Source organism: Apodemus sylvaticus, chromosome 12, assembly GCF_947179515.1.
Source record: "Apodemus sylvaticus chromosome 12, mApoSyl1.1, whole genome shotgun sequence".
NCBI classification, from domain to species: Eukaryota; Metazoa; Chordata; class Mammalia; order Rodentia; family Muridae; genus Apodemus; species Apodemus sylvaticus.
Window position 1 is genome coordinate 62,846,473 of NC_067483.1, and position 14,584 is coordinate 62,861,056.

The following is a 14,584-nucleotide window of genomic DNA, read 5'->3' on the forward strand; positions in this document are numbered from 1 at the left end:
GCATTAGAAAGCTGTGGGCAGAGCAAGAACTGGGCCCGCTGCACTAGAAGGGGATGAGCAGGACCTCTAGGATGATGCTTTCCCTCTTCAGCCTGCCTGCACTGCCTGTGACTCGCACCTTCAGTCTCAGATGGGAATGACAGGAGGTATTCTGAGGCTGAAGCCTTCAGTGACTACTGAGAAGGATTAGCTGAGCTTCCGGGGCACACTTGACCGAGGACAGAAGGAATTGGCAGTTAATTGCTTTCCCCTGCTGCAGTTGCAGGTTATGGTGGTGTGCAGTCTGAATGGAGACAGCCTGTGAGGCCTCGGTCAGTGGAGTGGCTCTGTCTGCAGAACCGTGTTTGTCTCTCTTCTTTGAGGCCTCATTTTCTCTCCTTCTCACCATTCATATTCTGGAATTTTACATCTCAAGAATTGCTCATTTTGGAAGCTTTGCCTCAGGTTCTGTTCCCTAGGGAATCCTGGGCAGACGCTAATGGTTAACGTCTGAAACCAAATAACAATATCTGCAGGTTCTAGAAGGGATGTAGATGTAGATGCCTTACTAAAATGTTATAGGCAATCAACAGGAAAGGGTTAAACAACAGATATTGTTCAGAGGCATACTTAGTGATAGGAAGTATTGTTCCCTCATACAGGAGGTTGGTATGCATGGGATGTGGAGACAAAGGCAGGCCTGTCTGTCATCTGATCTGCTGTCATTGTGGAAATTAAGCCTTTAAATCTATGAAGAATATGTTCACATGTGGGCACTGGCCAGTATTTAGAGGAATGGTGTGGATCTGGGAGAAGGAATGAAAGAGGGGTTTTTGTTTTGTTTTTGTTTTGCTTTTTATCCCCATATACTTGTTGTAGATTAAATTTTTCACAATAAAACAATGGAAAAATAATTTATTTAAATACAAGAGATAGTGAGATATTTATTTAAAATGAAGAACAAATGTTTAAGAAACAAAAAACATACTAGTGTGCTTATACTTGATCTTAGCAAAAGGCCGAGAAGCCATGCTGTTAAGGCACAAGTTTTTCAGTTTTTAAAGTGTGTGTGTGTGTGTGTGTGTGTGTGTGTGTGTGTGTGTGTGTAGGAGTGTGAACGAGCGCGTGATTGTCTGTATGTAAAATAGCCAGATTGCATTGTCTTTGGTGGGTAGAAATATATTTTTTCCCAAAATGGAAATAGCTTTTATTTTTTCTGATTTTTATTTTGTATGTGCCAGAAATTGAACCCGAGGCCTTGCCCACCCTGAACATGCACTGTCCCACTGAGCTATAACTCACCCCACTCCGTCAGATGCTTTCTAAAGGAAAGTAGGTGAAAATAGAGTTTTGTTTAAAAAAATTATCAACATTTTTATGTTCCGGTTTTGAAATTTTTCAAATTCACATGCACAGAGCTAGGATTTTGATTTTTCTCCATACATTTGGTTTCTAGTGCTTGCATGATGTTCTGTTGTTTGGGCAAGCCCTGATTGTATTCTTTGTATATTTAGCTGCTTTCTCTCTCTCCTTTTGTCCCTCTTTCTCTCTTTCTTTTTTCCCTCTATGTAATGCTGCAATAAACATCTCTCTACTTATATTTTTGCACACTTATCTAATTATTTCTTTGGAATGAATTCCTAGCAGTCAGTGGCCAAATTTTATAGTTTCGGTTATTGATTAATGACTTAGACTCATCAAGTAATGCATTATTTGTCTAGGAAGAAATACAGGCTCATGTTTTCTATTAGTCATTTGTGACTTTTCATTAGTGGTTAATAATTATTGACTACTCACAATGGGTACTGAGAACACTGTGAACATGACACCAGATTACTAGGTCAGAGCTTTGCTCTGCTTAGACCTGAACAGACTGGGGCAGAGCTGGCTCAGCAAAGGAGGGAAGTGGCTTATGAGGATTCTCCTCTACAGGGTTTATAAGGAAAAGGGCGGGATTTAGTCTTAAAACTGTGTAGCATATATCTTCTTTATATACTATTGTATCTGCTTGCGTTATACTTGACTGTTTACATGTCTCTCATCTCCTTTAGACTTCTAAGCTCCACAAGGAAGCACATCTGCCCGGGTTATGACTGTGTTCCCAGTTAGCAGGCAGCAGGCATCTGTGGAGTTATTTACTAAATGGGCAAGTGCATACATACAATGAGCTATGCATCTGTTTCCAGTGCTGTTTGTAGAAGCATGGCTACCAAGCTTTTGGGCATATGTTATGATGTTGCTAAAAATATCATCTTCTTAAACTGCATAAAGGAACCCACATTCTTATTTAATTGAATTGCATCATTTTGTATGTTCATACCATTTCATAAGGCAGGAAGGTGAGCCATCACTCTGCTTCCACATTATGCAGCCTAATTATAAACACAGGGTCAGACCTCTGTACTGGGAGGCAGCCGCTCAATAAATCAGTATTACAAATGATATGCCCCAAAGGAGTATTTACTGGTTACTTTAGCCAACTTATAAATGAGTAGCTTAAGACCACAAGTAATTAGATGGGGTCAGGAGTAAAGAATACCTATAAAATGGATGGCAAGTTTTTTCCTGTTCTTTGAGGCTTGTTACTTCTTTTGTGCTGATTTGTGTTCTAAACTATCATTGATATGAGTGTTCCAATTTTTGCCTTTTAGTAGTAAAATTAAATAATTTTGATTACAAGCACTAAGGAACAAATGACTCACTGAGAAGCAGAAAGCTTTCTGGGCCAGTAAGGAATTGTTGTTCGGTTTCAATGCTCATAATCCAGCCAGTGAGACTCTATTCGTACTATTACTTGTATCAGTTTCTTACCATTCACTGTGTGTCACATGCATGCTCATGTTCATGAATGCACATGTGGAGGTCAGAGGTCAGCTTCTGAGTCTTCTCTCATTCCACATGGGGATTTGGGGGATTAAACTCACATTGTCAGGCTTGGCAGCAACTACTGAACAACCTTGCTGGACCTGACAAACTATTAGAGGTCAGTTTTATGTAGTCTTATTATAATTGTCTTCATAATAAAGTTTTTAAAATTTTAATATTCTAGTAATATATTCTTAATTTTTTTTAACAAGTCAAGAATACTAGCAGGTGTTGAGACAGTGTTAAGTTCTTGTTGAACAAACATTACGAACAAATTGACAGATTACTTATCAAATATTATAAATACCTATCAAATATTTTTATATGAATATAATCATAAATAATCCCAGAACATCCCTCACAAATACACTATATCTATATTCCTGTTTTTATGTTCCTGTGTTACTGCATTGAAATTGAATGTAATTAGAATAAATACAATTCTGCTGTTTTGAATCACACCTTCATCTTCAAATTGTGTCTTAACTAAACACACACCATTTTTTCTAGCTGTGGAGAAACCCAACTGCTAGAGTCAAAGTCTGACATTACTGGATATCCCCAAGCTCCATGCCAGATGATGGACTCCCTTTGTCAGCGAGGCTTTCTTAACCGGGAGATCCAGACCCTACACCCACTACCTGAGGAATGTCATGTAGCCCTCAGGGAAATTACAGGTCCAACTCCCTCTCTCCCAATAAGAAACCTGAGAGTCAGCAAGCACCTGAGATTCCTGGAGTGCCTCCCCATGGTTACAAGGCATCTCAGTACCTCAGCCTTCAGCCAATAACCTTTGCCCACCCTGGAAATTCTACCCCTCCCCCAAACTATATGACCCTTGATTCACCTTGAATAAAGTTGATCTGTCTCCCTGAAGCTGATCCCAGAGATAAGTCTGTTATGTTTGCGGTACTCATGGCTGTTCACATACTCTGAAACCCTGGGAATCGACTCTGCTCCCTTCCTCTTCAGGGCTGGTGGCCAGAGACCTTGGGGAGAAGGGAAGACCACTCCAGCTTTCAGTGTTTGACTTTTTCCCCTTTGTGAAATTTGGTAGTATTGGATAGATACATGTAGAGTGTGTAATATTTGTTCCTTTTATCAGCAGCCCACGTTTAATATAATAGAGCTCCAAATAAGGGTTTATTGATGGAATTGATGGGATACATAACAAATGGATTTTGAGTTTTCTCCTCTATGACACTTGAGGAACTTGGCAGTGCCTATATTTAGGCTAAGCTGCCAGACTCTTCAGTGTGCGGATGTTTAAACCAGTGAATGGAACATGTGAGGACACTTGCTGAGCATGCCAACAGCTGGTAACGGGCGCATCCTAGCAGGCAGATTTCTGTGTCAGAGATAAAGAGTCGTTACAGAACTCTGGCCTTCCTTTTGCCCATTGCAGCATCACCAGGGTGTCATTAGTTGTTGGGGAGTTGTGAGTCCCAGTTATGTGAGCACACCTTCTTAGCTGCTGTGGGTGAATGTTCAGTTTGTACTTTTATGAGCTGCTGTTCAAATCACCCTGCCCTCCTTTCTGAGACAAAGTTTCTCTGTGTAGCCCAGGCTAGACTCAAACTCACAGAGACCCAACTGCATCTGCCTCCTGAGTCCTGGGATAAGAGGTGTGTGCCACCGTTACCCAGCACGCAAGAACTTTTAACAGACTGTGTGACTGTAACTGGAGGAAAGAACTAGTGGTAAACAGTAGATTGTACTTATGGGAAAAGCATACAAATACAAAATGATCGACCGTGGTTTAAAAATGGCAACATGGGGATGGAGAGCGCTCATTCAGTTCCCAACTCCACACGGCAGCTCAACCATCTGTAACTCCAGTTTCAGGGCATCTAACACCCTCTTCCCGGGCACAAGGCATGCAGGCGGTGCACAGGCATATATGCAGGTAAACACCCACTCATATACATAAAATAGAAAGTTTAAAAATGAATCATAAGGTGGGTTGAAGCCAAAATACTACATCTTTAGAGATTTCTCTTAAACAATATTTTTTTGGTTGGGCTATGAGATTGCTTGAAAAACTCATCACTTTCAGTATTTTAATGTCAGGAGTAATATTAGTGTTTTTGTAACATGAATAAATGAATTATTTTTTAGTGCTTTATTCTTGAGAGATCTTAAAATGTCAACTTTATTATAACTTTAAATTCTAATAAAAATTTAAAACATTCTAGTGGAACTTGAAAGCTGTATGTTTGGGGGATTGTGTGGATGCAGGAGGTTGTGTGTGCAGAAGCCAGACACCAGCTTAGCTGTTGTGCTATCTATCCCTTGTTCTTAAATGAGTGTAATTTTTCTATTTATCATGTTTCCATAGCAGTAGATCTAGCTGTTTAGATGTTTTGAACTATAACGGACAGGCAAAGGATGATGTGGTTTTCTGCTGCTTGTGGGCTTGTGAGCTGGCAAACTATGGTTGTCCCTCTGAGATCCGGTGAGAATGGAGTGAGAGACCTTTCTTTTCCTAGGACTCAGTAAACACCAATAGAAACTAGGCTTTCCTCTTAGATAGAGACCAGGGCTGTCAGCTTACGGGCATGGGTTAGGACTGCCAGATACACAGAACTCACCGTGAATAGGAACCATATATGCTATTCAGACATGGCCCACCTACTTGCAAAGGTACTACCTTCACAAGGTGGTGTGCTCCTTTGGAGGTTCAGGTCTTTCGGTCCCCACTGTTAGCCCCAAGAATCCATTTTCAAGTGTATCGGTGTTTTCTTCCAGGCTTATTTTGGTTGTTGAATTGCTCTAGTGCGCTGGCCATCCTGAGAAGTCAGGCCACATTATGTATGTTTAGAGTATTAGCTTCCTATCATTGTTTTTAGAAAAAAGGGGGGGAGGTGTTATTTCTTCTCCCGTCCTGGTGCTAGATTTTTAAAAGTCTTTTATTTACTTTGTTTGTTTGTTATTGAGAATTTCAGACAATATATTTGGATCATATCCTTTCCCCTCCCCGAGATGCTCTTCCTTCCCCACTCCCTACCCATCCCTCTTTATGTTCTTTAGAGAGGAAAAAAAAATCATGGAGTCCTATTTGTTTAAGTTTTTTTTTTTTAATGTATGTGTGTGTGTGTGTGTGTGTGTGCGCGCGCGCGCGCGCGCGCGCGCGCGCGCGCATATGTCTGTGTACATAGGTATTGGATCCCCTCAGACTGGAATTACAGAATCTCATGAGCCACAGTGTGGGTGCTAGGAATCAAACCCAAGTCTTCTGGAAGAACAGCCTGTGTCCTTTTTTAATAAATAATTTATTTTTATTTTATGTATGTTGCTGATTTGGCTTCATATATGTCTGTGTGAGGGTATCAGATTCCCTAGAACAGGAATTGCAGATGGTTGTGAGCTGTCATGTGGGTGCTGGAAATTGAACCTGGGTCCTCTGGAAGAGCAGACAGTGCTCTTAACCACGGAGCCACCTCTCTGGCCCCTATTCAAAAGTTTTATATTGACTATTATTGTTGATCTCACTGAAGATCAACATTTAGTCACATTCACTCTGTGATTTCTTTCTGGTATTTTTGATTAATTGGAAGTAGAAATACCTTTTATATTATGTACTAGTTGTACCTATTTCCTGCTTTGCCAAGTCTCTCAGCCCAGGGCTGCCTTGTGTTTGCTGTGCTCACAGCCAGCTCCCTCACACCTGTCATGTGCCCTCTCAGGGTGGGGCTCCTGCGCCCAACTGAAGTTCCCTGTGGATTTTCTTCCACCTGGCTGTTGATAGTAACAAACAATGGCAGAGCAGCCTTTGCATGCACATCGGTGACTTTGATCTTCAAACTTGCATGTGATTGCTGCTGTCAGGTACGGTTACTGCCTGCCCAACTTTCCTTCCTTGGGGACAGCTATGCTATGCTTTGATAAAGAGTTATAAGTTAAGGGTTTCTGGAACTTTTTGAAGGTTTAAAACCTCTCTTCTTTGAAAAATTCAATCTTTAAAATTATATTGTCTTTTAAATATTTTATAAAACTGACCTGAATAACTTAGAGTAATAAGAATAACAAAGATTTGAAGGTTTGCTGATTATAACTATATTTCTGAATTAATTATGAATACATTCCCTTTATGGATTCATGGTATCGGCCACAGTTCAATACATGCAATTCCAAGCTCATGTCTCTTTTCTTCTTCAAATATATATGTATGTAATTTCTGCATAATGCAGGATTAATTCAGTTCTGTGAGTTTAGTGATAGGGCAGGGTCTTAGCTGAGTGGTGCCAGGTTAAAGATTACCTGTTACAGTTAGTCTTCCTCTACTTCAGAGCTGGAGAATGAATTACAGGATCACAGTGTAAGATACACGTCAGTAGACGACTCTGTAATTGTGTGACCATCAGAGTGTACTTACACAAACTAAGATAGCTCTGATGATATTAGGCAATGCAGTCCCATACTTGTCATGTGCTGTCTCTGCCTGCCTGTCTTCTATGCAATAGATTATTTTTTAGCTCTAATTTTTTGAACACATGTTTTTATTTTCTTTACTTCCCAGTGTTATCAAAGTAAATGTGATGAGCTTCTGGTTCAGTTAAGGAATAACTCGTCTCTATCTAGTAATCTAAGCTTCGTACTCACTTTGGGTGCTGTTATAGTTGAATCAGAACTGTGTCACAGGCTCTGGGTCGGTAAGGCAGAGGGTCTTACTATGCAGTCCTGCGGCCTGAACTCACCCTGTGTGCTCATGGAGGCTAAATGACGACCTCCAGTGCTGTTCCTCAGGAGCCTTCCGCCTTCTGTGAGACAGGGTCTCTTCTTGCCGTGGAGCTTTGTAAGCAGGTGAGGCAGGGACGCCCCAGGGATCCTCTGTTCCCCACCTCCCCAGCTAGGATAAGTGTATGCACCATACTTGGCTTTCTGTGTGAGTTCTGAGGATTAAACTCGACTATCATGCTTGCTTGACAAATACCTTACTGAGCTCTCTTTCCCTTTGTAGCTGCATGATATTCTCTTGTATGGATATAATACATTTTGTTCATTGATGTTGGTCTGTTGGGTTATTTCCACTATTTTAAATTAAGTATTTATTTGTATGTATGTGAGCATGCGTAAGTTTTTATGCACCACAGGCATGTAGGAGCCTTTGGGGGTCAGAAGAGGGCATTTGCGTCTAGAGTTACCGGTAGTCGTGACCCTCCATGTGGGTGCTAGGAACCAAACCCTAGTCCACGGCAAGAGCAGGAAGCACTCTTAATCATGAGCCATTTCTTGAGCTCAAAGTGGTTCTTTTGAATCATGCTGCTGGGAGCATTTTGTTTGCAACTTCATAGGATATAAACCTAGGAGTGGAGTTGCTCGATCAGAATTTGAGTATAATTATTAACACAGTAAATCCTTAATATCAAAATTTTGAAAAACAAGAAAACCCTAACAGTCATAGTCCCAAAAGATTAAAATCCTCAATGTTAGAACCCTGACGACCAAGATTATGAAAGCTGGAGTTCTTGTTCAAAGAGAATGCCACCGAAGAAGATAAAAGCTAGTCAGGGGCGTGGCTCATACCCTCATCTCAGTACTTAGGAAGCTGAGGAGGAAAATCACCGGGTTTGAGATCATCCTGGACTACTACAAAGTGACTTCCAGGCTAGCCTGGGCTACAGAGTGAGGCCCTTTCTCAGACAACAAAAAGGCAGAAGCTGAGTTTCTGGGTAAGGGACTGGTGTCCGGTCAGTGTGCTGTGCTTGCCTTGTCCTCTTCGAGGACAAGTGGGCAAGCCAGTGCTCTTCTAAACCAAGCTCTGCTGATGTTTGATTGCCACAGACATAGAGTTTCCATTTAACCACCAGTCTAACCTGGAAAGACCAGTGCATACTTACTTTGTCTATTTAATGGTATTTTCCAAACTGTCTCAGTGTTTGTTTTATTTCTTAAATCAAGGTATACAACTCATGCCCTTGTGTACACTGAAAATTTAGAATTCATCCTCTCATTTATATATTAATAGGACTTTATAGTCATTGATTTGGAGATTTGGTGGACCTTGCAGAAGAAAATGGATTTTAGTTGAATCCCCAAACCATATATTTGAGGTAGGCTGTGACTGAGGCTTCTTCTGAAGGTGCATTTAAGATTGCTACCAATAACATTCCATTTGACCCAGTACATTTGATGGAAATTTTTGATGGATTGGCCAAATAATATGGCAATGACTATTTTAAAATGCACCATTTATCTGCATTGGAATGCCATCGAGCTCATGAAATTCCAGAAGTACTTAATAAATTAAAGTCACATTTGTCTGAAGAACCCATTCAGCTACTGATTGGTTTGAAAATAATTACATGCATAGCAGGATAAGAAGACCCCATCCTGTCACTACTTGATCAATGACACTGTTCCCATCAACCTTGAGGAGTGCTTATGAGTACCTATAAACTGTATTTCTTCATAACCAATGTAATAGAAGTGTGGCCCAGATGAGAAGACAGGAAAATCTAATAGGGAATGACCATGGTTCAGATCCTAGTAGAAGTGGAAAAGGAACAGTAACATGTAGAAGATGATTGTGAATACATCCTCTGAGGACAGAGAATTCAAGAGGTATAGGGCTTGACAACATAGTTAGTAACTGTGGGAGATGGCCAGTTCTAACTGGATTACCTCGGTTCAAATGCCCCAGTCATCTGCTGTGGTAAACTTTTTTGTATGTTTTTTGTTTTAGTTTTTTTTATTTGATTTTATTGCCTCACCCCTATTAAGTGGTTGACATTATTTTATAATTTGATAAGTTTTATATTTTATCTTCATATCATTTCTAGTACTAGAAGTATAAATTATATAAAGATCTAGAGAGTTCTAGTTCATTTTATGCCTTTTGTTGCAAAATAGACTCAACAAAAGAGTGTTATCACTTATGATGAACTTCTATGTAAGAAGTATGCATGTGCATAAAAAAATCAGAATTTTCTCAGAAGAGGTGTCCTTTTTGTACATTTAGATTTGTGCAACATAAAATTTCTTACTGTCTTGATCCTTTGGGTGATTTATTTGCAGTAGTAATTCATTGTAAATTTTGATTTGTCTCATTAAAACAATTAGGTTTCTAATTTTATTTAGTTGTGATTCGTGTGTGTGTGTGTGTGTGTACATGTATGTATATGTATGCATGTTTGCCATGTGTGTTCAGGTACCTTGTAAGGCCAGAAGAGGGTATCCGATTCTCTGGAACTGGAGTTATAGGCAGGTAGGTGCTGGGAAGCAAACTCTGGTTCTTTTATTTTGTTTTGTTTTTTATTTATTTATCTACTTTACATCCTAATATCAGCATCCCCTCTCCTCCTAGTATGCCTACACATAGCTTTATCCCCCCCCCTTTTCACCTCCCTTTCTCCTCTGAACACACACACACACACACACACACACACGTCACTGCAGGACTATGTGCACTTCTCCCACTGAGAGCAGACAAGGTGGTCCAGTTTGGCGAACAGGATCCATCCGCAGGCAGCAGGCAGTAGATTCAGGACAGCCCCTCTCCAGTTGTTGAGGGATCTGCATGAAGACCAAGCTGCACATCTACTAAAGGAGTGCCTGTGTCCAGCCCATGCTTGCTCTTTGGTTGGTGGCTCAGTGTTTGGGAGCTCCCAAGGGTACAGGTTGACTCTATTGGTCTTCCTGTTGAGTTCCTATCCTTTTGGGTTCCTCAGTCCTTCCTCCAACTCTTACACAAGACTCCTCGAGCTCTGTCTAATGTATGGGTGTGGGTCTCTGTATCTGGTTCCTTTGACTGCTGGGTGGAGCCTCTCAGAGGACAGTTATGCTAGGCTCCTGTCTACAAACATAAGAGCAAACTGATTGTTTCCAAGAGCTGTACTGCTTTTAGCTACTAAGCCATCTCCTCAGTTGTCTTCCTCCCTTATAAGATGTATTAGATGACAGCACACAGTTACCAATCACAAAGCAAACTAAAGTAAAATAAAATAAAATGTTCTTTGAAAAGATTAGTAAAATTCTAAAAAGAAGGGGACGAGATTCTGAAGGCATGACTAGGTTATGGAGTTTAGCTGTCACTGTGTGACAGGCCTAGAGTCCCTGAAAAGAGGCTGGGAAAGACCATTGACAAAACTGCTTCAGTTGAAGCCTCAGGATTGAAGGGGTCCTGGAGAGAAGTTGGAGCTTGATGCCCTGTTTGGGTCCCTGATTAGAGCGCAAGAGAGGCTATTGGTAAAAGTGCAGGCTACTTGAAACAGGAGTCACCGTGTTTTGGATATGCTAGTACCATGGACAGTAACCAAGACCAGCAGCTGGTGTGGAGTAGTACTGAGTAGGTACCGAGCCTGTGTGAGCTTAGAAGCCAGTAGTTCCAGAAGTCTGACAGTGACACTGAGTTTATGTTGTTGATCTTGGGTTCTGCTTTGGTTTGATTGTATGTGTGTCCTGGTTCTTCCTTCTTGGAATAAGAAAGAATTTAACTTCTTTAAAAATAGGAACCTACAGGTATGGGATCTTGGATATTTTAGAAAGGCTTTAGAATTTTAGAGAGATTTTAGCTTTTGTAGGGAAACTTTGCCCTTGAAATAATTTTTAAGTGTTTTACGTTTTAAAGGGACTGAACTTTTAAAAGTGTTTGACATTTAGATTTAGAGGCTGTGGGACTTGTTTGGAATATGTTTTATATTGATACTGATATTAGTATGATATAGTGGGACAATAAGAAGGGAAGGGTTATGGCTTAACAGTGACATGTTGACAAGAGACCAGTTGTGCTGGCTAGTTTGATGTCAACTTGACATTGACTAAAGACACTTGGGAAGAGGAACTCTCAGTTGAGAAATGTCCCATCAGAAGGGACTGGTGTGTATTTTAGGTTAATGATTGATGTAGGAGGACCCAGCCCATTGTGGAGTCTCCACCCCTGGGTAGATGGTTCTGACATGTTTAAGAGAGGAGGAGCAAGCCAGAAAGCAACGCTCCTCCATGGCTTCGGCATCAGCTCCTACCTCTAGATTTCTGCCTTGTTTGAGTTTCTGTCCTGACTTCCCTGCCTGATAAACTACAAGCTATAAGATGAAATAAACCATTTCCTCCCCAAGTTGCTTTGGGTCATGGTGTTTTATCAGCAGTATAAACCATAACTCAGATACTCTTACTACTGACTTCAGTCAGATAGATTATACAGCAGAAATGTGTGACTTTCTCAGAAATACAGGTTACCCAAACTGTCAGATCAGGAGTTAGGAATTCTGAGTAGTAATGTATTTTTTGAAGAAATTAAATCTTTACAGATCTACAGGAGCTGAGGATGTTCCTTAGTGATAGAGACTTGACAATATGGGCAGTCTAGGGATGGATCCCCGCACCATCCAGTGACACCCTCTCTTGACCAGAACCCTAACCACAAAACTTACACAAAGAAAGCCTGAGGTTAAAATTTCTTCTGGAATGTTTTTCAAAATATTAAAAGAAGAAATAATGCTAATCTTTCTCTTCTGGGGGACAGAACATTTCTTGTTTCTCTTTGTTTGTTTTGCTACAAGCTGACCTCACACTCACAGTAGCCCTGCCTTGATATTTCCAGTGCTAATGCCACCCCAGCCTGTTTATGTGGTGCTGGGGACAGAACCCATGACGCCTGGTAGGCAAGCACTCGACTAAGTAAATGGCTCCTTCAGCCCAGGAGAGTGTACGTTCTCACTGACCAGATGGTCACCGTCTAGCTTTTAATAGAAAGAAACAGTCCAAGCTTCGGCTGTCAGAGTCTGGGATGAATGCTGCTCTCCCACTCACTATATCATATGGCCTACGTCACCACTCTTCCGGTTTCTAGTCTGTCAAACCTAAGACAGATGGAAATCTAACTTTCTAACGTTTTTTGAAATCTGAATGTCTTAAAATTGATCATACTTACGGTTTTTTCTTTCTTCACATTGTAGAAAATAGTGGCACTTGTTGTAATTGCTGCCTATGTTAAATGTGATACGGTGCCAATGCAGCTCTGTATTCTAGTTCAGAAAATGAACTGGGATGATGTAAGTTTCCGGAAGATACTTACCAGATGCTGGTCTTCTTTTCTTGTTCTCCATTTTCCAGAAGACTTTGCATAAGCCTGGCATTATTTTTCTTCTTTCATTTGAAAGGATGGGTTAGTTGTCCTGTTTGGAGAGATTTACTGGTAATACATTAGAAGAATCACAAGTTTAGCACCGTTAGGAATCTCCCGGTTGGATCCCTTTTCTCCATATATGAACAACTCGAGGCACTGGCAGCAATGCCCAGATGGAGTGTGGCTACAGTTTTTACCACATCGCTGGCTTATATGCTCCCTCTTTCGTGCTGATGCTCTTCTAACTAAATAGACCTATCTTTACTCCTGAAACAGTCATATGAGGTAGGTGAATACTTGCAGCTTTACAGACGAGGAAAATGAGGCAGAGCCATTAGTTTGCACAAAGTTCCACAGTTTGAGCTGTAAACACTGATAGGAGAGTCCAAAAAGGGAACCATGTAGAGACAGTAAACCTCCTCATGTGTGATTAGTGTGGTGATTTTTGTAATAAGTATTTTTCAAATAGAAAACATTGCTTCTTACTGGTTTTATTTTGACCTGACCCTGTGCCAGAGCACAGATGGAGTGATTAGGCTCGTGTAGCTGGTTGTCCTTCCCTCTCTCATGAAGGCATGTTTTGATGCCTTACATGATAGAGCTTAGGATGCAATAAGGATGGGCACATTTTCTCATAGTGGCTGCCAAACCAGTCTTTTCCTTTAACTGTTGGTGCAACATAAAAATAACTTCATGGATTTTGAATAGCGGAAAAGACGATAAACCTTTAAGCTTAAAAGAAATTACATTTATTTGTATGTTGGTGGGGGCATTTATGCCGAGGTGCTCCTTTGGAGGTCAGAGGACAGTTGGCAGGAGACTCTCATTTTACTGTGGGGTTAGAATTGGTTGTGGGACTGTTGCCCCTCCGTATGAAAGCAAGAGGCAAGGTGAGCCCAAGGGTGCCTGGGTTACTTTCCTGGAAGTCGATTCTTTCTTGAGTGGACGGGCTCAGTGGTCCACTCTTTCTTATTGTGAGGGGACGAGAAAGCCAAACACTATCTTCAAACTCTCCCTGGTTTGAGCTAGAGTTTGAAAGGGCAAAGACTGGAGAGGACATTCTCCCTAGAGTCCCAGAGATCTGCAGATGGATACCTTTGGAGAAGTACTAACCTGTACGTGTAAAAGGTAACTGACAATCTGGGAAAAGAAACCTCAGAAAACAGTGGGTAGCCATTTTCCTAGAGCTGATATAGTCCTAAGAGTGTTTTGTTTCTCACCAATGAGCCTATAAATGAGTCTCAAAAGGGTCAGACTGATTTCGGGTAGCTTTATTAGCTTGTGCAAAAACATAGCCCACCATAATGAAAGTGGCCCAGCAAGATCTAGAAAACAGGAATATAAAGTTTACAATGTGTGACTTATGATACAAGTCTTTAAAGCAAGCAAAAAATAAATAAAGATAGTAAAAACCCAGGAGAATAAAAAGATAATAAAAGCAGATGTAGAAACAATAGTGTCTAGTAAGGGTTTTATTGCTGTGAAGAGACACTGTGACCATGACACTTCCTATAAAGGAAAACATTTAATTGGGGCTGGCTTAGAGTGCAGAGGTTTAGTCCACAGTCATCATTACTGGAAGTGTGGCTCCAATCAGGGAGGACAGGAGTAACCAGCAGCGGGAAGAAAGAGAGAGCCGCTGAGCCTGTCTGGAGCATCTAAAACCTCAAAGCT

General features: G+C 40.9%; 1 protein-coding gene across 3 annotated transcripts in view; it reads left to right on the forward strand.

The window, feature by feature from the left end:
* Window positions 1–14,584, forward strand: part of Acbd6 (acyl-CoA binding domain containing 6) — a 136,739-nt gene that overhangs the window by 25,769 nt on the left and 96,386 nt on the right. Inside the window, exon 4 of one of the 3 annotated variants that reach the window (XM_052200000.1) lies at window positions 3,355–3,720. The exons of the other annotated variants lie outside the window; for them this stretch is intronic. Coding sequence (XP_052055960.1) covers window positions 3,355–3,390 — 36 coding nt within the window. The 3' untranslated portion in view covers window positions 3,391–3,720. Of the gene's footprint in view, window positions 1–3,354; window positions 3,721–14,584 lie in introns of those variants that run through there. 3 annotated transcript variants of the gene reach the window in all.